General features: G+C 41.2%; 1 protein-coding gene across 3 annotated transcripts in view; it reads right to left on the bottom strand.

Annotated features, from left to right (window-relative positions):
- SCAF11 (SR-related CTD associated factor 11) overlaps window positions 1–24,414 on the bottom strand; it is a 32,144-nt gene extending 7,730 nt beyond the window's left edge. For 2 of the 3 annotated variants that reach the window (XM_081211409.1, XM_081211410.1), the window contains exons 1-12: window positions 24,268–24,413; window positions 18,982–19,062; window positions 16,172–16,329; window positions 14,209–14,286; window positions 12,422–12,513; window positions 11,867–11,934; window positions 10,212–10,264; window positions 9,604–9,710; window positions 8,171–8,257; window positions 7,241–7,347; window positions 3,019–5,862; window positions 1,729–2,072 (exon numbers count right to left, since the gene is read on the bottom strand). In XM_081211409.1, coding sequence (XP_081067535.1) covers window positions 1,729–2,072; window positions 3,019–5,862; window positions 7,241–7,347; window positions 8,171–8,257; window positions 9,604–9,710; window positions 10,212–10,264; window positions 11,867–11,934; window positions 12,422–12,513; window positions 14,209–14,286; window positions 16,172–16,329; window positions 18,982–19,042 — 3,999 coding nt within the window. In that variant the 5' untranslated portion in view covers window positions 19,043–19,062; window positions 24,268–24,413. Of the gene's footprint in view, window positions 1–1,728; window positions 2,073–3,018; window positions 5,863–7,240; window positions 7,348–8,170; window positions 8,258–9,603; window positions 9,711–10,211; window positions 10,265–11,866; window positions 11,935–12,421; window positions 12,514–14,208; window positions 14,287–16,171; window positions 16,330–18,981; window positions 19,063–24,267 lie in introns of all 3 variants that reach the window. The other variant, XM_081211411.1, reaches the window with a different exon arrangement.
- Window positions 24,415–24,510: the final 96 nt, after the last annotated feature.

Below are 24,510 nucleotides of genomic sequence, written 5' to 3'. Positions count from 1 at the left end.
GCGAAAAATATGGTATTTGCAATCCTGCTCTGGTTCACTTCAGACACCATGCTTCGGGAATGGCGATGGAAGAATGAGAAAGCGTCCAGGACAGAAGCAGGGGGAGCAGATTCCAAAAGTAGCCAATTACAGCAGCAAGCATTTCACAAGGTGCTATCTGTTGAGCAAATGCAGAGGCCCGAATAGGTACTTGTAATTCAACAGAGATTTGGCAACCGAGCAAGATCTTGAAGAAAGCTCCCCTCCCAGGCATATTGCTTTATAGTCAGGAATGGCTAATCTGTGTTCCTGGACTACAACTCCCATCTTCCCTGACCACTGGCCTTGCTAGCTGGGGTTGATGCCTCCATCATCTCGAGGGATACGGGTTCCCCATTCTCCTGCTTCATATCATCCAAAGACAGACTATTCATCCACCATGAAAAAAGAACAAACACTGGACTTCACATGAATGTTTTCTTCAGTTGTGGAAGGAGGTCTAACCCACCCTAGTCTCACAAGGATATGGAGAATTGCAATAGGTTTAGATGTGGAGTGCAGGCTGGGCAACTCTTCTGTGTTCTCTTGAGTCAGGGCTTCCCAATAAGGTCCCTCTTCACCCTGACCCCACAATTCCCTCTTCATTAATACATTGTTTCAGTGTTGGTTTTGTTTCAATTTGATTAAGCTTTCTGGAATTGAACCCGATTAACATTCTGATTGTAATGACAAATTGATCACCCCACAAAGAATGACCAATATTCTCATGTTCCTTTTTATAAGTAGGGTATATCAAATGAGATGTAAATGAATTTAACAATGAAGATTATCACTTCCATATAAAGACACAAACAAAAATGTATTTCTTGGAACAGGACTTGAGTGAACGCACACATATGGGATTGGCTTTTATCCTGCACTCGGATTTTAGTCTTTTGTGAACAATTTCTGTTGCTGTCCTCCCCCTGCTCCTCAAACCATCTGCGTATGAGTTTACTGCCAATGATTTTTTTCACTATGGGGAAACAAATTCACCAGACTACATACAAGCTTTTAAAAAATAATATGAACTAGGCCAAATTCATACATTATCATTGTTGCAAAGTCACTGTATCCACACTGCTGGGGACTCTGCTCTGAAGCAGCGATGTCTGTAACCAGCAACCAGGTGGGTTGGGCAGATTACCAAGGTTTTATGTTTCCACAGCAGGGCAGGCACCTAACCTGGGAGCAGTTCTTGCTCATGTGGAAACTCATAAACTATCACCCTATCCCACTACAGATGCGTATCACATGGCATGACAGCCACACAACAGTATGCACAAACAGGGCCAAAAACTGAAGCTCCTCTTCCTCCTCTCTTCCTTTTGTATAAATAATGTGTAAAGCAATACTTTCCGCATTAGAATGACGGAAGAGAAATGTTAACTAACAAAGGATAAGTGTTAACTGGGGATATTTTATGGCTTAAGGTGGGGGCCATCCTGAACAATTGTGGATGGTGTACAGGGTGAAAGAGGGGGCAGGTTATTTTCCTTCCATGGACTTCCTAAAGAACGATTCAAGCCAATTTCCCCCCCTGCCCAATGGACTTCTGAGTCAATCTAATTGCAGCATTGAATTGTTTAAAGAAAACTTCCAGCCAAATGCATAATATTTACATAAAACAAGAACTGAACCCTATTCCAAAAGTCAGTTTTAAAACTACATTTATTTATTTATTTATTTTTTTACAACCAAAGGATATACCTGCAATGGCTTTCCATCCAGTTGGGAAGCAATATAGTTAACTTGCTGGGATGGTGGTGGAGGTGGTGGTGGTGGAGGTGGTCCCTGAGACACATTGGCTGAAGCTGCTACCTGCACAAGAGGCACTCCTGTATGAAGATGCATGGGCACCGGTGGAGGAAGGCTAAATGGATTGTGCTGAATGTTCACAATAGGACCAGGGACGCTCATTGGATATGGGAAGATATTCATCGACTGATGTTGCGTATTTACGGGTGTCATTACATTCATCTGTGGCTGCAGCACGTTTATGGGTAGTTGAGAACTTTCGCCTTGTTGGCTGGCTTGGTCTTTGAAGTTTGGATCTATCAGACGGGGGAAAGACATTTTGAAAACATGTAGTTCCATAAAGCATTACAAAAAACAGAGCACAGTGGAGGGCATGCAGTGCAGTCAATACATGGTATCTAATATCATCTTAAATCTGGAACCCAGATTTCTCTCTATCTCCCCAAAAAGAGCACACGTGGTAGTATGGTCTTGTTATTTTATATGCTCTTGTTTTGCTGTCTCTGCAATGTAGGCTAAAATATGGGACTACAGAGTGGAATGGATCTAAGTCCAATGCCACCTAGCATACTGTTCCAGAAGCTCTCTAGCCCTCTAGAGCAGTTTTCAGGAAAAGAAAGCAGAGGGGGCTAAAGGGAAGGTCAATCAGTGAAAAATCATCTCTCACTGATTTTCAGGAGCATCCTTTTGATGAGTGGAACAGCACTCTCGAGATATTAGGATCCAATCCATTGTTTACTTTGCTAAACAGTTATGGAGGGATATCTGGTATGTCAAATACAATCCTCATAGACATTCACTTAACATACAATAAAGGGTTCTCTTAAAATTATTATTTTGTGCGCCACATAAATACTTTTCCACAGAGCTGTACTGAGCAGATACATTCTAGCTACATTATTATCCACTGTACAGCACAAATAGTTATAATATTTTACCAGAAATTTTTGAATAGATGTACTGAAGCTTTAAGGGCACCAAAAAAACCAAACTTTTACTCAACATTAAATGAGAAGCATGTGTGCTATAGTGGGTGAACAGGAAAGTGGAACATACCCCATTTTGAAGGCTTTGCCATTTGAGCAAGGCTGTGATTATTTAAGTTGGGACGGTTGCACAGAAGCTAAAGTTAACCATCCCCTGTCTAGAATTTTTAGAATATATTTTTTTAAAAAAGAGGGACTGTCTGCCCACTCTATCCCAAACCAGTGATTTATGCGTTAATAGGGGGGAAATAAATACCTTGCTCAGGTGCTACTTCTTCTGGCTTTGTCCACGCAGACTGTGGGCTTGACGAATTTCTTCCTCTTCTGGAATAATAATTCTGTACGTCTGCTGGTAAAGTCTTCCTCACAGCCCAGCTTGATGCAGAAGTCCACCCAGACCTATCAGCAGGTGTATCGAAAGAGAAGTCTTGCTCCATCTTACGTTTGTATGGTTGGTGCTCTGGAAACCTTGAACTTTCAATTCCGGAACTATTTGCATTCCCCGAGTGTGGCTTCTTAGTTTGCCAGCGGTTTTCACTCTGGTCTCCATACGTAAAGCCGCCTCTGCCACGGCCACCTCTGCCACGGCCACCTCTGCTGCGATTTGAATTCCAACCTGATCCAAAGCTTCTGTTCCATGGAGGCCCTGAATCATTTTGCCTATTTTCATCCCATGGTTGACTTTTAAAATTGTCCCTCTCTCTGTTCCTTGTTTCGGGAACAGAATTTATCCTTTCCATAACCCAGTCTGGATAATCTTTCCTATACTGGTCAGAATAAGATTGCTTGTCAGCATCTTTGCTTGAACTGTCCCTCTCTCTTTTCATGCCCTCTGTCTGCTTCTCTTGCTCATTTCTTTTATATCTGTCATTTCCTCTGGGACTTCTCCAGCTATCATTTGTCCACCGCTCTTTCCACCTGGGAGGTGAATAGCCATCCCTCTCATTTCTAGGGAATGAAGGGCCTTTGCTTCTTGTCCTCGATCTTGACCTAGATCGAGACCTTGATCGTGATTGTGAATATCTCCTCCTACTCTTATCTCTTTCATGATCTCTTCTTTGCCCATCTTTTTCACTATCTCTATCCCTACTCTGAGATCGGCATTTGTGCCTTGGAGAGGATTCCTTAGCTCGTGTCCGAGAAGATCGCCTTCCTTCCCTGAGAGAATCCCTTTTTGGAGAAGACGACGGTGACCTCTTCCCTTCTCTCGTAAGATCCCTCTTTGGAGACTGGGACATAGATCTTTTCCCTTCCTTCAGAGTTTCTCTTTTAGGAGAACAGGATGGGGATCTCTTCTCTTCTCTTGGAGGATCTCGTTTCGGAGACTGTGATAGAGATCTTCGCCCTTCTTTGGAAACATCCCTTTTAGGAGATCGAGACATCCTGCTTTCAGCCACAATCTCCCTCTTGGGAGATGGAGACTGAGATCTTTTCCCCTCTCTTTTGGCTGGTGACCAAGTTGTTGATGGAGAATGAAATCTTGATCTTCTAGTCCTAGTCTTTTTATCTTTTTTAAGTTCTGTGGAGCATTCTGTTTCTTCTTTCTTGTTAGAAGAGCTCGAAAGGGATACTGAGTTTTCAGTTTCATGGGGAAAGGAGCTTGCTTCTTGCTCTACACTACCACTCATTAGTGGCTGGTCTATCCGAGATTCATTCTGGTCACTGCTAAATGAGTCACACTCCATAGCTACTATCTCATTATTGTCTTCGCTAAAAAGTTTAAGGTCTTCCAACTTAGGTGATGAACTGGTTCTAGAATCTCCTCTAGTCTCTTCTAAAACCTGATTGAATGTATTCTCTGAAGAAATTGTAATTAATAAATCATTATCTTTTTCATTCTCTGTGGGTACACAGACTTCTTTTTCTACAGTGTCCATACCTTCCATTTCCAATGGCACTGGAAGCTGCTGTAATGTGCTTGTGGTATTTTCCAACGGCTCCTTGACTATTGCCTCAAATCCTATTTCTTCTGGTGATTTATCCTCAGAAGAATGAGGAGCTAATGTCTTCTCGGGCATTTCCTTTTCATGCCTCTCCAACATCTCATCTACTATTGCTACAGATTCTGACTCACCAAACAATTCATTTCTTGGACTAGGCACAGGCTCATCTGCTACAGACAAAGGTTCAAGGTCTCCCAGGAATTCATTTCTAGGATCAGGCGCTGGCTCATCTTCTATTGCCACAGATTCGGTTGCACCTAGCAACTCATTTTCAGGATCAGCCAACATATCATCTGATATTGCCACACTTTCGACTTTCTCCAGGATTTCATTCCCGGGACTGTCCAAAGGCTGATCTGCTGTTGCCATGGGTTCCAATTTCTCCGGCAATTCATTCATAGGACTGCCTAATTCCTGAGGCTCATGAGTAAGTGCTCCTGTATCATTGCAGGTATCTTCTCTAGAAGGTAGGTAGGTATCTACTTCTTCAGCAGCAGGACATCCATTATTTTCAAACTCAGTTTCTTCCTTTACTTCACATTTTTCAGTGTCTCCCTCTAGGGTGAGCAAAGGAGGATCCTGAATACAGGAACCAGTGTCTAAAGTTGCCTGCCCTTCACCAGCATCTCCTGTAGGATCTTCCTGACATGTCACACAGTCCTTGGAATTTTCCAAGCCATTAGCAGACTCTGTTTCTACATCATTTTTGTGACTCAGGTCAGTGGCAGTATTTTCACTGTCGGATAGATTGCTTTTATCTAGTACTGTTGTTACCTCTGTCTCAGATTCATCGTCTAATAGGTCACTAGATGGTTTTCCATAACGTCCAGAACTTCTGAGCTTCTTTTTGACCACAGGTTCCTTCTGCTTAGCTCCTCTTTTAGCCTTCCGCTTTGGAGGTAGTTTCTCAGATTCTGCAGTAGCAGCATTCATAAATGAGCTACCATCGCCACTGGCCTCACATCCAGAATTGCTGGATTTTGGTGAACTCTGAGACTGACTTGAGGTTTCAGTTTTAGCATTCCGGGCAGATCTTCTTCTAGGTGTAGTATCTGAAACCTTCCTTCTTGTTCCTCTTGTGCCAGCTGCACCAGAAGTTTGTTTTTTCTCTTCTCCTTCCTGGACATATGTAACAACATGCCCCTTTTCTGAAGACTCTAATATATATATATTAAAGGAAGAGGAGGAAAGAATGTTTAATGTACTGAGGTAAGGTGAATGCAAACATTACTCAATTTTAGAAATGTCCACATTTAATTCAGTATTTGCCTCTTTGGCTAGGCTTTTTCTTTATTCTGGGGCTACTGCCATTTCATCAAGAATCAATTTGCCTGTTATGTCTTATTTTATAGTTTATTCTTTCAAATAAATTAACTCAGATCAAATTTCTAAATTAGCCTACTTTATATACAAAGCACCAAGAACACTGGCTTGGCTGCTGCTCACTATCTGAGCAATCTTCACACATGAATCACTCCAAGCTTGCAGTTTGTCCATACCTGTACATCCATGCATTGGCAAAGACCCATCTGCTATGTGATCGCTACAGCTAAGCCTATGCCAACATGTGCATGGCAGGAGCTGGAGCCAGCAGCATTGCCCCTGGTATTAATGTGCTTCAGGTGTGAAGGGGTCTCTACTCCCTTAGAAATCTATTCTCCCTTTTTGCCCTTGTATCCTCACCCCAAATGCTCACTGTCCCATTTCTGCCTCATTCTTTAAAGCCTAAAATAAAATGGGCTTCTTCTATGAAGCCATTAACTCTCAGGTCCCCACCCTTAAATAGAATGAAGCTCAAATATGTGCAGAATCACTCATCAATTTGCGTCATCCCTAAATCCTATATTCCTATTCTGGTTCATAGAATCACTATAAACAGGCAGAAGTGGGATAGACTGAGGAACACTGTACAGACACACTACCTCAAAAGAACTTATGATTCCTCAAAATAACTTATCTCCTTTCTTTCTGTGTGCACATATGTGCAACGCACAGATATGTATTCTGTATATTCCTAGTAGGGAAAATGTTTTATGAAGCAGGAATTCTGTTTAAGATAGTAAAATAAACAGAAATCTATACATCTATTGAAAAGAACTAGATAGCTCAAGTCCCTCTGAACTGCAAGTATCTATTTGTTCAGCAGGATAACCTCAAAAAGACTAGATTTTATAGGCATGCTTAGAATAAGTTAATTTAGGATCTGTTCAGCCCTAGCCTATCTGCATGGAAATGTTATAACCTCCTGTGAAATAATTTCTATAACCTGGGGCATGGTAGAGAGAGAAAATAAGAGAAGAAATTAGGGCCTGCACATTCTACCTTAGCCACCTCCCATATTATGTTAAAAAACCAACTTTACATCTGAACATTCTTTAGACATTTCAAATTATTTTGTGTTTTACTTCGCACCAATGTGACAATTAACTCTTAAAATGTATATTTAAATAGGGAAAATCACATAATATAGTTGGAGGAATTAATGAAAATGTTGCTTTATATGAACTATAAATAAAACTTACAAAAAAAAATTACCAAAGTTTTCCAAAGGCGAAGAACTTCTCAAAAAAAGAGTTCCCACTACAGCAGTGGAAACCAGACAGCAGGTTGTCATCTCTGTTTCACAGCCCATGGAAGGTATTCTGTAAAAGTTAACCCACATAAAAACAAGAGTTACAGGAAGAATCCTACTGGGGGTGATGGGGAATCTCACATAAGGCCATATAGAAACACATTGTATCCACTGGATAAATAGTAATGAAAAGCACATGAAGGATTGAGACTCCCTTCTTGGATTTAAAGTTTGTTATCTTGGCCAAAGTCCTTTTGGGCTTAGATAATTTAGACTCCTCTAAAAGGTCTGAAGTGGAATAGGAAAAAAGAAAATGCTTTGGCTTTCCAAAATGAAATCTATATGTATATTACTAGCTTTTTAATCACCTGGATTATGAATTTGCCTGTAAGTATCATTGTCCCAAATATTCCTTAATGTTAAGTTTATGCATTACAAATCAAAAAATATAACTAGACTTAAGTGCAAAAACACTCTTATTACTGCATTCCTCTTATTACGAGCAATATGTTGATCCTAAGTTTTAAGCATTTTGAATGCAAAACAAGAAACCAGACAAACCCCTTACTTAACTGAGGTTCTAATGATTCAGAATAGCAGACAGAACCAAACTATTATATAGCAAAGCACATTTTAATATAATTATAATTATATATTAAATTTGTTTACCGCCTTTCATCCGAAGATCACAGGGCAGTTCACAACATAAAATATAAGTATTTTATTTTGTGCAGTCATATGTAAATAAAAAACCCACACAATTTCAAATATTATTGAATGTTTATCTTAACCCAGTTGTTATTGTTCTTTAGATATTGTGACTGTAGCTTCACTAGTGACAAAGTGCATTTAAAAACAAAACAAAACAGTTCTTAACCAGTTGGTTGCTTTACCTTGCCATACTAGCTAGTACAGAACATGACAACTCCATCTCTCTTCTCTTATGCCCGATCATTGTGTCAATTTTGCTGATCTCTATACTGGAACATAAATTTGAAATAAATTTTAGGGCCTTGATGTGCAGCTTAACAAGGTGGCAGATAGATTTAAGATACAAATGTGCACTTATTTCCAGAATTGAAAATGATAATTGACATACATGTACACTTTATATTAATTCTCAATAACGCTTAATAGTCTCACAAAGTGGGTGGGTCAATATTATCCTTATGCAGCAGATGAATGGGTTGAGGTACAGATACTGGTCTCATTCAGATAAAGAAAACTGCAGGAGAGTTGAACAGTACAAGGGCAAACTGATCTATCTGAAGGCTCATATGCTGCCTTCCTCCAGCCTGCCACCACCCATCTCCTGCTCTGGCATAGCGGTAAGGAAGACTTCAGAAGTTTCTGTTTCCATTTTAAATAAAATGCAGCTTGTTGCAATATCTAAACCCCAGACAAAATGCAGTTAATCTTAACTATAGTCCATTAAAACAAGCCCATTCATTAAGTCCATTTTAACCATAGTACATGAAGCTGGCTTGTTTCAAATGACCACAGATAAGATTAACTACTGCTTAGGTCTCAAACACACTGAACTGCAGTCACTCTTAAATCAGAAGCTTCCTATCTTGTCCTTGCTGCCACACCGTAAGGGAGGGAAGAGGCAGCATACAACCCCTAGTCTGATATACAATCCAATCCAATGGTTTAGCATTATGACAAAACACAGCCACTGGCTTCCTTAGGTCACCTAAAGTGCTCAAGGGAGATGTAATATTTGAATTGGGTCTCAGCTCATACACAAAGCTGAAACACTACACGACAATGGAGAAGAAGTTACCCACTCATATTCTAAAAACAGCAGATTTGAGGCACACATGCAAGATTTCTTAAAGCTCCAGAACTCATCAAGCTATTTCTTTACAACTTATAGCACATTAGGAGAGGAAGGGCCGTAAGCTCAGTGGTAGCGATCATGCTTTACATGTCAAAGGTCCCAGGTTCAATCCCTGGTATCTAGAGGCCAGGAAGAACTGCAACCTTGGAGAGACACTACCAATCAGGGTTGACAATGCTGAATGAGATGGAACAAAAGCTCTAACTCACTGTAGGCTCTACGTTCCAAGAAGAACAGATACAAAAGCCATTTAAACCCTACACAGAGACGGACGTTCAGATTTTAAAAATTGCTCTAGAATATTTGCAAAGGGCTCAATTACATATTTCTCTTTTTTTGCTGGAGTAGATCCTACTACAGTGGTTTTATATGTGAGGGGGAAAAGTTAATCTAGATCTACCATTTTCCCAGGAAGTCAGATGAGTCATATTAACATTTTACAGTATTACAATAGTCTTTGTGAACAATAGATTCAATACTGACCATTCATTTTGGTAATTAGGAGATTCTCCATTGAAGCTACTATTAGAAGAAAATCTACCACAAAAGTTACTTCTGAGAAATCTGCTTGAGCAGGTTTGTCTTCTGGGCTACAAAATAAAGTTTTAAATGTAAAACACTGTGGTAACCTCTGCATCCAATATTCATAAAACAAAAAAGTGTTCCAGAAGTAAGAACATTTGAAAGAAGATTTATATTCTAGTCATATAACTGCAGAAACCATCTAAACTGCACTGAGACACGGGCAGAAATATATTTATGCAACACATTTCACAAGGTCTTGAAACTCACTTTCACTGCTAGGTCTACAAACTAGGATTGCGTGGCAGGGAAGGACTCAGAAGTAGAGGAGACACTTTGCATTTAGAAAGTCCTTAATTTTCCCCCCCATTGTAATTAAGCACCTCAAACAAATTATCTCGGCACAGACTTTAAAAGGTTAGGTAGCAGGTGATGGGAAAGATCTCTGCCTAAGACTCTGGAGACTCCCAGTTTGTACTGTCATTGCACAAACTTGAGGAAAAGCCGCCTTAAACAAAAATGTATTCAGTAACTTTTAGTCCTTTAAACATAAAAGTAATTGAACAAACCTTATTTTTCTTCATAGAAATAGAACTTTTATCTTCTTCTTTGTTTGAAGAACCTTTATAATGATTAAAAATGCACAATCTCACTTTAATCTGATAATCGTTAGCATTAAGGCAATTAGACGTAGATTAAATTTCATTTTAAACGTAAGAATTTCACAAACATTTTACTACTGCAAAAGCCCTTTGGAAGAAAAACACACTCAGATTAGAAAATTACTAGCATATACCCAAGCTAATCAGTGCGACACATAAGATACAGTATCTGTCTATTCTTTATATAATTTCACAACACAGACTACAAACCAGCCAACTATGTAACTATTTCAGTACACCCAGAGGTACATTCAGCTCACACTATTCTCCTGCTGACACATCTCATGTATACAAGATGATGCTAGAATTCTTTAAGCTTTTACAGTGCCACTGGACTCTGTTTTTGTCAAGCCTATCCTGGTTATTTTGCCTAGAATTAGTGACTTGCTACATATCTAAGCACCCCTATGGTCAGACCTCACCTGGAGTACTGTGTCCAGTTCTGGGCACCACAGTTCAAGAAGGACACTGACAAACTGGAACGTGTCCAGAGGAGGGCAACCAAAATGGCCAAAGGCCTGGAAACGATGCCTTATGAGGAACGGCTAAGGGAGCTGGGCATGTTTAGCCTGGAGAAGAGGAGGTTAAGGGGTGATACGATAGCCATGTTCAAATATATAAAAGGATGTCACATAGAGGAGGGAGAAAGGTTGTTTTCTGCTGCTCCAGAGAAGCGGACACGGAGCAATGGATCCAAACTACAAGAAAGAAGATTCCACCTAAACATTAGGAAGAACTTCCTGACAGTAAGAGCTGTTCGACAGTGGAATTTGCTGCCAAGGAGTGTGGTGGAGTCTCCTTCTTTGGAGGTCTTTAAGCAGAGGCTTGACAACCATATGTCAGGAGTGCTCTGATGGTGTTTCCTGCTTGGCAGGGGGTTGGACTCGATGGCCCTTGTGGTCTCTTCCAACTCTATGATTCTATGTCTGGACTACTAGTTGACAATTAGGAGGAATGACTCTTTTCTGATAGGGTCAGCGAAAGAGCTAAGGGCCAACATGAGAAGTACGGTTTGTGGTTAGGAAGCAGAGGCCACTTCCATGCACACCGAAGTTCTCTGGAAACATCATATGAAAAGAATGCTCTGGACCACAGAAATTGTTCCCCAAATGCTGGGGGTGTGAGACAGAGCTTCAAAGGAAAAATGCACAGTTTAAAAACTTGCTAATACACAATAAGCTATTTGGTTGATTTGTCGCTATTTACTAAGCTCAGACCTTATTAAGTGCGTCTGTGTATATGTGAGCAGGACCTCTTTGTGCATGGAAAGGTTTGCCAATTCTCTTTAAAAGTCCTGTATAGTACACAGTCCCCTCAACACTGGCATACTGGACGAGTGAGCATCAGAACCCCTGAGGTTCTTTTGATTGGAGCCTAGATTTGATTTATTGCAGTTTCCTATCTCCCATAACATCGCACGACTTCTCTGCTCTGCTGAAATTAGCTTAGAAACCATTAATTTGATAGAAGCATATCAAATACATCCAAAGCACTAGCAACATGTGGTTTTGAAATTTCAAAGGGAAGCCAAGTTAGTGACACAGAAACAAAAACAAACTTACTGTGTTTTTGGTTCCAGCCTTTACAGGAGATTGCTGTTAAATGCACTTTCCCTGCATTTTCATGTTTTCTGCAAACACATACAAAACAGTTATATGCCAAGCAATTTAGTGTGTGCTAATGATGGACCAAGGTCCCCTAAAGGAATGAACTCTATAAATACCCTAAAGATCTTTAACATCCAAGATCTAAAGAATGAAACTTCTATGATACTCTGGACACTTAAATGTACAGCAACAAACTGTTGCTTATCTCCAAAGAATATGAAGATTAATCCTGGTAAAGGGTGACAGCAACCTATGCCATTTAATGGCTCCTTTCTCGGCAAATTGTCTTAAATATTGCCTATGTATTTAGGGTCATATCATATTCAACTTTAGTCATACTCTTAACCCAGCACAAATTAACAAACTTAAATAGCAAGTCTTTTGATCTCTATGCGAGTACTCAGAGTATTACTTATTGGTATCATCCTTATCAATCTGAAACACATCTAATCAATGTTTATGAACGAACTAGACATGACATCAACAGTAAAGGAAAGGTTCATTACTAACCTTGTACAGTTTTTCATATTTGCAGGGCAATACTTGCCCTCATTACAGCTAAGTAGGTCATCTTTTTTGCTTACTTGTTCCTTTATTTGAACCTGTAAGGAATGTTAAAATTAGTACTGCAATTTCCCAAATCATTTTCTCTAATATTTACAACCTAGTAGTTATGTGATTCAGGCTACAGCATTATTCACTTAATACACGATATAAAACTGCCAATTCTGATTTATAGCATCACACTGATTTGTTCTAAAGGAACTCTGGGTCAAGATATTCTCATTCTAGGAAAAGAGACAAAGCAGAAGCTTGCTCAATAGCACACACTTGGGTAGAGTTACCAGTAAAAAACCTAAAAATCTGTCTTGGTGTTTTCTGAAAACATAAAAAAGTCCAGTAAAACTTTTCTTATAAGCTACTAGACAATTGAAGAAGAAGAGGAGCTTGGATTTGATATCCCGCTTTATCACTACCCAAAGGAGTCTCAAAGCAGCTAACATTCTCCTTTCCCTTCCTCCCCCACAACAAACACTCTGTGAGGTGAATGGGGCTGAGAGACTTCAGAGAAGTATGACTAGCCCAAGGTCACCCAGCAGCTGCATCTGGAGGAACGGAGATGCAAACCTGGTTCCCCAGATTACGAATCTACCGCTCTTAACCAGTACACCACACTGGCTCTTCATACGGTCCTCATTACTTGCCGCATGAAAGTGTTCCCAAGATATTGATTGAATTATCAGGGTGAAATCTGCTGTTGCCATCCTGCTCAGAAAACAGCTTTTGACTGTGGAGGAATCTGCTAATGTAAGAAGGAAGGGTATTTTTTCCAGTTTCCCATTCACATTGCAGCTGCCCACACCACTATCCACAAAGTTTTAAAGGGTCCCCTAAACTTCTATAACGGATTTTCAGGAGCATAGGGAAATACAGTAGGACAGCAGAGTTTATCATTGTTAGTGATCATCTCTGCTAAATCAAAAGCCATTCTGTGCATGGCATGACAGCCCTGGATTTCACTCCTAATGTCTTCCTAGTTTATCATTTTGGAGCAAATATGATTTTAGCCTTTTATTATTAAATAAACATGGGTCCTAAAATTTAGACATTGTTTACTTCCCAGAAATCATGTATTTGGAAGAATCCTGATAACAACACCTTTATGGGGTTTTAGAGAAGCAGGAGTATGGAGTAAGAGGGAAGCCTAGGTTGAATAAAAAAATACTGTGTGTTTCTCTTTTCCTCTCCCTCTCCACCTCTTCTGCAAATGGCAGAAGACTCGGGAGAATGGGGTCTTGCTTATGTTTGCAGAAGCAGCTGAAGTATTACACTGCTTTTACCTTCTGCAAAGACAAAACAGAGAGACCAATCTCTCCCCTTGCCCAAATCTGTAATTAATCGAAAAGAGCAATCAGCATCTCCTTTGCAAATGAATCACAGTTAAACACTAGAACTTTTTGAGATGTGCTGGGAATTACAGCTTGCCAACAAATAAAATAAGAAATCATTTGAGCGCTAAATGGTATGATTTTACCAACACTGAGAAATAATTGTGAAGTATATAAAAAATGGGTTGGAAATAGACTTCAACTTCCACAAAGAGAAGGACTCCTTCTATCAGGGTTAAATGCTTTAAACAAATGTTTTTTAGTCAAAGTTAGAACATGCCATTAACAGCATCCAACCTGCCTTAGTGACCAAATAATTATTCAGATCTTTGAAGAACAAAAGGCTAATTTATTCTGATGGTAATTTTCTAAACACAAAATATAAATTAAATAAACATTGGAACTTGCCTTTATGCAGTCTTCTAACGCATTAAGTTTATATACAGCTTGGAACTGTTTGCGGTCAACTGGGCATGACGCTCTGGTCTGAAAGAAGATTTTGTTCACATCTCACTATTTTATAACATTAGAAATAGTTTTTTTCTCTCTCTCTCAAAAAAGGGAACAACTGTATCGTCTGTCCAGTTTTTGAATCTCTTGATTCAAACCAACCTGCATGCATATTCCTCTGGAATCTGTTATTTTCAATTAACTTAAGGTGCCAGATGCTAATTGGCTCAATAAATAAATCAAAGCATTAGTTGATGAATCAGCAAGGGCAAGCTGATCTGTTGGGTTGCAAATCAACAGTAATTTTATTTTTAAGTATATTTTAGAAATAATAGCCGTTCCTTCTAGGAACACAAATGTGACACCTGTGTGTGTGCATGCATATTGGTGTGTGGATGGTAAAAGGTGAATAAATGAATTGTTTGGAATTAAATGATGACAACAGAGATATAAAAGGAATTGGGAAAGCAGACATGTTGGATATTTCAGGTGTGTGTGATGGAAATCCTACAGGTGATAAAATAAAGGTGTGATCTTGCACTTTAGATAGATAGCAAACAACCAGGAAGTCACATGGTGGAGGCAGAGTGGTGCAGTAGTAAAACCCAGGTCTCCAAAGAGTGGTGGAAGTAGGGGAACAATAGAAACTGAATTCGGACTCCATACTGTCCTTACTGCAGCCATATTCATATCATTCCCTCCTGATGAGTGGGAAGGGCCACAGACTGCCACATTGCAGTGACTCGGATCCAGTAACTACGAAGAACTTCTACAACCAACCTACAAGACCCTTCCAGGTATTGACATGCAGACTGACTGCAAGATCTGAGCACTCCTCTCAACCCACCTGGTTCCAGTCACACATTCTGCTCATTAAGCAAGATCAACCTGTGCATAAGTGCAATATCTACTGGCATGGGCTTTGCTTGCCACACTGTTTTTCTACCGCTGAGTCCTGTTGGCTTGTGTCTCTAAAGCAGAGGGACTAAACATTTTATCATGACCACAATTCTGGATAATTAGCTTCAAATACTTGAAGGAATGCCATGAACATAGAAAACAATTACTGACTTTTAGAAACATTTTGTCCTACTGATTAGAGTAGGACATGAAGAGTATGCAATTAAATTCTGGGGTTTATAATATCTGCCACAGCGATAAGTGATCACAGCAATAAAAGATGCCTAGAAAAAGTAGTTCTCCAAAAAGGTTTCTAAGAAGCTGGATAAGCATCAGTTACAATATTGCATATGATGTGTATAAGACTTTAGGTCCTTATGAAGTTCTCTCAATCTGGGTTGTTCATCACAACAAGCAAGATGCTGAAAGCAACAATGTTATATTGCATAAGCATAGCTACACGGGCAAAGAAAGAAGTCTACAGTAACAAAGCACAATATTACAAAGTTGCAAGAAAATAGGTCAGTACTATGGGATCATCATTTAGCAGATTTCCCGGGAAAGCAACAGCAGTAGGAAAGGAGACACAATAATTACCTATAGAGTTTGGGAAGACAAATGGACAAACCATTTATCAAGAACTCACAACATTAACTTCCAACAAACAAAGGCCACTATCTAAGCATTTACCAAATGTGGTGATGCGAGTACTTCGCTGAAATGTGAAACGAGTTACATTTGGGCCATAACTCGCAAAGAGCTGATTTAGGCATGCCAGCTGGTTTTTTTTAAAAAAAAAATCCTTTAAACATCAAGCCCTTTTGCTATATTATATACTGCTTTTGAACGTCTCATATTTCAAAAGCAGGTTGCCATGTGCCTTCGAGGTCACTTGAATATGAGGAACTAGTAGTACTGTTCTTTGGCTGCCAGGCTGCCAAGGAGAAATATTACCCTTTAAAATGATTTTAAGCATTTAAGTAGCCAGTTTACAAGTTTCCCATGAACCACCTATACTTACTTCGGCCCATTTAAGGATGCAGGTCATGCAGAAGATGTGACTGCAGTTTTCAGGAAAACCAACCTCCTGCTCTGCCAGGCAGTTTAGACAGATTGGACACCTGTCATCTTCAGACAGAAAGCTAGAAGAACAGGAGCAGTTTTCTTCTTTCTCTTCACCTGTTATAAAATGTAAAAGCTCTGTGAAGTCTGTAGTAGTAATATCCACTTAAATAATATGCCACATCATGCTGATATGCAATTTTGTTCAAACTTGTGGATCTAAAAAGTTGACTCTCAAATCCTTTGTAAGCTGACAGTAAAATGTCTCAATATTGTCAGCTAGGTCTGAAATGCAGTTATCTCATTATGTATGACTGAAGCCAACAAGAATGCAAATGTTGAATTTTGAATATTGTGATCATCATACTGCCCTCTACCCAACATTTCGTCCTTACCAACCACCAGGTCATGAGCAGGTCAGGTCAAGATTTAGGGTGTGTGTGTGTATGCCTTTATATGTGAATATGAAAACTGCTCCAGCCTACTATTGGTAGTGGCCAACTACAAACCATCCACGACATGGAATTACTGAAGCTTTTAAACAAGTTACTATGACAGCAGTCACTACTGCATATATGTCAATTAGTTTCACAGGTTAATTATAAATCACTGTGGTAACAATGTGATCTACATGCATATAAAATTGTAAGGTGCAATTTTGTACAAATATCTTTTTATTTTTTGTAAATAGCTATCTCAAAAACAGTGCAATAATTTTCCTATGATTAAAATGAAACCTTTTAGGCCTTTTTTCAAGTTTTAAAAAATAAAGTTGACTTTATAATTTCTTAAAACCCTATTAAAATCCACACCGACTGAAAACTAACAAATGCCAAATAGACAATACCTTTTCCTGGTTAGCCTGCAAGTGTCTAGATAACAATTCACTTGGGACAAAATGTATAATATCAAAAAATCATAAACAGTGGTCTTGAGATGATACCACACCTCTACATAGGCATTAAATTCCTGGATGCTTCAGAAACATCCCCTCAAATCAGGGGTAGCAAGCTCACAGGCCAATTCCAGCCCACCCAACAAAGTTACTGCAGGTGGACCCCCAGGTCTGGGAAAGCCATGCCCCTCTTTAGCACTGCAACTTCTCCATCATGGAACTGAGAGGAGAGGTTGAATTTGGGAAAGATTTAAACCTCTACTCGCAGCCCAATCCTGCAATGAAGCAATATCTCAACTACTGAGATGAGAGGGAAAGCTGTGGTGAATCTCCATCCCAGTACTTAGGTAGAGAGGTTTAAACTTCTCACCTAAGCTCAGCACTGCAGTGGAGAAATTGACCTTTCTCAGTGCTGAGCTGAGAGGTTTAACCCTCTCCATGCAGTCTAGCCTTACAGTGAAGAAATTGGCCCACCACAGAACTAGGCTGAGAGGATGGGGAACGAGTGTGCAGTACAGTATATGTATCTATATGTATGATGAGTGCCTCTGTGGGTGGATTCTGTGCAGCTTCATGCATGTCTGCATGGCAAGAGTGTATGTATGCAAGATGTGAACTGCAGGTTAGCCAACTCTGAACACAATCTTCAGGATGAAAAAGGTCAGCCATCCCTGCCTTAACACAGTTTTGATCTTCAATGTGTGTCTCTTAGTGCACCAACTCTACAACCCTTTGCATATCAGAAAATAACATACAACACAAGCACTTTGTCAAGGACAGGGGTAAGAACAGCTTAATTTGTCAGATATGGAAAACAAATATTCTCCAGAGCGATCTCGGCCCTGAATGGGAAGCCCGGACTTTGAAAGTTATCTAATCTCCCTTGCTGTATTATACTGTATTGTTTAATTGGTGTTTTTATGGAGCAGTCAAGTAATTTCGTTGTCCCCAAAGGGGGCAATGACAATAAAGATATTATTATTATTATTATTATTATTATTATTATTATTATTATTATTATTATTATTAATCAGATGTTAAAAGAGATTCAATGAGTTGTTATTCCAGAATAACAGGCCATGTGGATCAGCCCTTTCAAATGCAAGTTTGCCACATCAACAGGAGTCATCATGTCCTGAAGAACAAAGGACCTCTTACAAACAATTTTCAAATATTCTCCTATTCAGAAGCCCCCTCTGAAGTGACCATGAACTGTAGGCACTATCTCTAATCCAGTGTTTCCCAACCTTTTTTGGGCAAAGGCACACTTGTTTGATGAAAAAAATCTCGAGGCACACCACCATTACAGCCCCGTGACGTCAGCGCGCAGCGTCACGCCGGGAGGGACGCACGAAAGTGTAAGTTTTAATTTTTTCCCCTCCCCCTTGCTGGGGAACCTCCAAGCTTTGGGGGTGGGGGGGGGAGGAGGCAGCAAAGCGAGGCAGGAAGGAGAGCGCGGCTTGGCTGGGTGAGCTTTGGCAGGGGCAGGGAATGAGAGCCACGAGGCGGGCGCTGCGGACGGAGGCGCTGCCCGCCGAGCTCGCAGGCAGCCAGGCAGCGAGAGCCCTGCGCTGGGCAGCCTCTCCTCGCCGCCGCTGCCCCGCCTCTCGCCGCCCGACTCGCCCGCCTCCCTTCAGGCAACATCTCGCGGCACACCAGGCAACATCTCGCGGCACACTAGTGTGCCGCGGAACAGTGGTTGGGAAACACTGCTCTAATCAGCCAAAAGCAGAAATACCAAAGGATGCTTTACATTTTCTCTATTAGATCTGGAAATGTTGGTGTAGGAAGATGCTAAAAAGAAGTGATATATGTTGATCCACTTTATTATTATCTTATCTGATTTAGCAGAATATCCAACCAATATTAGCTACCTTCTGTGTCTTCATGCTTTTCATCTTCAGCATTTTGTATACATTGCTTTTTATTCTTCATTTCTGCTTAGGAAATACAACCTGCAAAATATTGATAATGATTATATTCCTCCTAATATGTCACAGATTTCAACCCTACAACTCCAACAGAATATATATATCACACATTGCTTGAATTTATCATATTTTTAAAGTTATTATTTATTAAATTTATATACTGCCCTATACCTGCAAGTCTATATTTCTTGGCCCTCATACATTCAAGGAATTTTATTTTCTTTCCTGTAACTATGATTTCTCAATGCATAGGACCAGGGCATAGTATCTGATACCAGATTGTCTTAAACATACGGTTGCATGCCACCCCAATCTCTGACTAGTATGAGATGCCAGGGGGTTCCAGGCACTCAGACAGAGAGTTTGTGTTTCCTTCAGAATGAGGCACAGTGGAGGCTCTGGTGTCTTTAGAATATTTGGTTTCTTTACATGTATATACAACCTATGCCTACAATGGAGGGGTTCAAAACCTTAACACCACAAAAGGGTCCTGTTTCTCCTATAGCCACAGCCTTGGATTCCAGCAGAAATCAGGCCTTGCTCTCTCTCACTCTGCCTTTCCAGCCTGAAGGTTTTGCATCCAGCTTCTAGCTCACACCACTCAACTCTGCTCTGGCCTTTTGTCTTTCAAATTAACAGACAGTTGAACCCACTCATTTGTCCTCTGGTACAGAGCCACTCCCTTTGCTATCTTAAGGTATAAAGTTAAAGGGACCCCTGTCCATTAGGTCCAGTCGCGGTTGACTCTGGGGTTGCGGCGCTCATCTCACTTTATTGGCTGAGGGAGCCAGCGTACAGCTTCCGGGTCATGTGGCCAGTATGATTAAGCCGCTTCTGGCGAACCAGAGCAGCGCACAGAAATGCAGTTTACCTTCCCGCTGGAGTGGTACCTATTTATCTACTTGCACTTTGTACTTTCGAACTGCTAGGTTGGCAGGTGCTGGGACAACAGGAGCTCACCCCGTCGCGGGGGTTCGAACCGCCGACCTTCTGATCAGCAACCCTAGGCTCTGTGGTTTAACCCACAGCACCACCCACATCCATAATTAGCGGACCATTACCAAGCTGGCCTGGTTATTCCCCTTCCCCCAAACTCAGAACAGTAGGAATAATCATGAGTACAAGAAAAGAAAAATGGAAACACAGGCCGATTCTCCTTGAGCCAAGTCCAACTTATCTTGGGAGAAAATGCAATGCCTTGTCAGTTTCCCCTTAACAAGAAGTTATTCTAAAACATTTTCAATTTGGGGTCATCTTTCTAAACTTACCCTACCTTTTTAGAGAACACTCCTAAATTCAACTCTAATTTCTTAAATGATAGGTGGATGTGTAGGTTCACATGCACAATGCTGTTTATCTCATGACTATTCTTGAAGAACTGCAGACTAAGGTAAACTGATTAAGATTTTAGCATCAATACAGGTGCCCTCTCTCTCACTCTTCAACCTTTATGTTTTGACAAGCAAGAACTGGAGCCTGCAATCAATAACAGAATGAATATGAGTTAAGAAGTTGAAACTTCATCCATCAATAAAGGACACCCTACTTCATGACCCACTGCTAAGTATGGCTGATGGGATATGTGGGAGCCTTCTCTGTAGTAACACCCACCATAATAACTTCCTACCATAGGCCACACAGCTAACAATTTTTGATGTTGAAATGCACGCTGAGCATTTTTTAAAGCTTTTTGTTTTAGGGTATAAATGTCTAAAGAAAAAAATGTGTTTCTTCCTGTAGCTGCTTCCTCCAGAGTTCTGATCCAGGTCATGGGGGAAGGGGGAGAGAAAGAATGCTGTTAGAAATAAAAAATCCTACTCATACAAAAGTCAATGAGCATTCCTAAAGCAACTCTAGATTCCAACCAGTATATAAAAAGCAAAATGTTACTTGCTACCGAGTACAAGCAAACTCAGAATGTTCATAGAATCTGGAGGTTGTTTGGATTTTATCAGTTTTCCAGTGCACCTACCTGCTACAATTTACTTTTCTAAGATACTTTAAAAAAACCAAAAACCTATTAATAAGACAAACTTCCTAACAGATTTGCAGCCTTAAGTAAATAGCAAAAGATAAACAAAGATGCAAAAATTTGGTGATCAATGGCACATTTGAAGGGAAAGAGGGGGTTCCTAATCCCTTATTTTCACTGTAGTGTCAACACATGACAAATTAGCAAGTGAAAAGAAGACACTTAACCCTTTACCAGCCTATCAGTTTTGTCTGCAAATGCTTCTAGATAGCTTTAAAATGTTTTCCTCCAGCTAAAGTCAAAAACAACAAGCAAATGAAGCTGGATAAAGCACTATGCTCTCACACCAACCCATTCTCCTTTGCAATAGTGCCATCAAACTCCCTATTATCTTTTGCTAATATATGTGAATGCTTTCTGTGTCTATAGAGTGCAGTGGTATGGGAAAGTAAGACCAACTGTGAGACAACATGTGGGTTAAAATGGACACAAGTTTAATGGCTACAGCTTACACAGAGTTGGGCATGACATAGGGCAGGGATGTCCAACCGGTCGATTGCAATCTACCGGTCGATCGTGGGGCATCCTGTGATCATGACAGACACCCCCCCAAAAAATGGGTAGATCACTGCCTTTTTTAAAAAAAAAAGTGGGAGTAGATCACAGTTTCTTGGAAGTTGGACATCCCTGGCATAGGGCAAGGACCCAGATTTCTAACATCCTACTTGCTCATTCCTCATTCTGAATGCTGGGGGGAAACCTTAAGCCCAGAAGCAGAGCAGAAGGGGTGGTTCATCACAAGCCCCATCCCTTGGGAGAACAGCAAACAGTTTATTGGGAAGAGCTTGCACCTCAGTGTGGTAAAGTAGCAGCCAGATAATGTCACCACCTGGCCACCCTCCTCTCAGGCTCTCACACAACCCCACCCTCCTGTGATAGCATAAAATAGGACAAGCTGGTGGGAAGCCTGGACTTAACCAAGAATACATACATCTTTGCCCTAAGGAATGAAAAGACTAGTTTTTAGTGAAAGAGCCAACTATGAAGTTTAAAAGATTACTGACACTTTTTTCAGAAAAAAAGCCAACCCCCCCTATTTCCTACCTATGCATTACTTACGAACGTTTCTTCACAAACTTTCTAAGAATTTAATTACATACTTTCCCTTCCCTTCCTGTCCTTGCTTTCCATGAAAACAAAACATACCGCTTAACTGTGGATTTGGTGTACATGGGAGGAGGTGTGTGCTTTTGCGCCTTATGAAGTAATTAGATATCTCCTAGCAGTTTATAACCAATGGTTTTCTGGCAATCAACTACTTCAGCATTACGAAAGAGTCCCCAGACACCTTTATAGATATTCAATCCCTCCTGTTTGCTATGCCTTCACAAAGAAAGCAGTTTGTACAATCAAGCATATAGTTAAGAGAGACAGATATGTGAGACTGCAAAGGAAATTAAGGATCTCTCTCATCTCCAAATTTTGACACTGAATTGCTCCCGAGTGACATGTGCTATGCAACTTTCAGTTACAGAACCCATAACAGGGCAGTAGATCAGGCACAGGAAACCTGTCACTGGCCAGGCCCTTCATCTTACCTGTCCCTATAGACACACACCTTCCGCCAGGTCAGCCTCCTCCCTCCTCTCATTTGATTAGAAGGGCTCAATTTTCACCCCTACTGTGGCATGCTAGACAGAGAGCTGAAACCCTAATAAGACAATGATTCATAAATCATAGGTCTTGTTCATATCAATCCTGACATTTCCTTAAAAACTGCTGAGCAGCCAAACATGCAACTGTCCTGTGATTTTCAGAAGAAGGGCAGTATATAAATTTAATAAATAATAACAACAAGATAATAGTAATAGCAAGAAAAGCATCAACATTGTTTGTGCATTGGACAATGAAGTTTAAGACATACAGAATCCTTCAGTCTACACAAACATTGTGTGATCATTTCAGTTCAAAAGAACAGCCTGTGACACACACAAAGATCCATCCCAATAGGCATTTTCATTCATGAATGTGAAGACACCACGACTGTTATTACATACCCAACTACAACAAAAAAGAATTTGGAATATCAAACATAACTTGCATAAAATGTGTCAAGGGATCCTATGATCAGGTCTTGGCTGCTTCAAAACGCTCTCAAAAGGATCCAAAAGAAAATACACAAAAGGTTTGAGAAGCAAACTCCTTGTATTCCAGGAAAGAGAAAGTGAAAGTTTCCTGGTACCTTAAATAAACATCTACCATAGACAACTAAGAGTTAATTCTCACTAGCTTTTTTTCTTTGCCTTGGCCAGATAGTTCGGGTATCCATAAGGAACCAGTGGCAAACACCTTTCCAACACCTCTTTCAGGTAACGGAATTTAATAGTATTTTCTGTACTTTCCCCTCCCAAGTATTTGCTTTCCCCTCCCAAGTATTATCTTGCATAGGCAAACTCCGGCCCTCCAGATGTTTGGGACTACAAATCTCATCATCCCTGACCACTGGTCATGTTAGCTAGGGATCATGGAAATTGTAGTCCCAAACATCTGGAGAGCTGGAGTTTGCCTACGCCTGTTCCATACGCTCGATGCACAAGGCATCTTTCAGTAATCCCACAAACGGCATACACACAAAAGCGGGGGGGGGGGGGTGCTCGTTTATCTTCAAAAGCAAATTCAAACGCAAGTGCCAAACTTCTCCTCTCCGGGCTCTGCGCGGAGTCCAGAGGCCAAAGATTAACAACTTCTCGCCGTGACCTCCAGCCCGCAAACAAGAGGTGCGTGTGTGAGAGAAATTGTTAAACAAAGGACTGCCCGGGACGGGCTGGCTATTCGGCTACGACGAGAAGCGTCAGCAATGCCTCGCTCCTGGAGGAGAAATTCCTCCTGCGCACCGAGGGGAGCCCTCGGGATTGGCCTCCTCCTCCTCCTCCGGCAGCGAAACTTTCTTTCCCTGCTTGGGGCCCGACCACGGAGCCTCCTCCGCCAGCTTCCAAAGGCTCCTGCCGCCACGATCTGGACCAAGGCGAGGTGCTGCGGGGGGGGGGGGCGGCCTTTTCGCCACCAGGCCCCGCCGAGCCTCGAGGAAATAGGCCGGGGCAGCTTCCGCGAGGGGAAGCGGACGAGGCCTGGCCGTCGGCGCTTTCCTCTTTGTTTCCCTTCCGCTCTCTCTTTCTCCCTCACACACACACACACACACGCAGCGCCGGCCTCGCCCCCTCCTTCCCCGCGCGTCGAACGAAGCCGACTCAACTTACCTGGCGGCGCCTCGGAGCGAGCGGCTTGGACGGAGGAGCAGGTCTCGCGGTCAAGGGGCTCCGGCTACTGCGGAGCCAACATGGAGGCTCTGGGCCTTTCGGCGCCTCCGTGGCGCGCGCGCGCGCGCGAACTCCGCCGGGCTGAGGAAAAGGCCTCGCGCGGCGGCGACAACAAGAGGCGGGAGAGGAGGAAGCAGCAGCAGCAGGCCGCTTCCACAGCGCGTTCTGCTCAGAGCCCGCTTT

The sequence above is a fragment of the Podarcis bocagei genome (genome assembly GCF_964188305.1).
Source record: "Podarcis bocagei genome assembly, chromosome: 10".
In the NCBI taxonomy this organism is placed as follows: Eukaryota; Metazoa; Chordata; class Lepidosauria; order Squamata; family Lacertidae; genus Podarcis; species Podarcis bocagei.
Note: the sequence above shows the minus strand (reverse complement) of the source record. Positions and strands in the feature narration are given on the sequence as shown.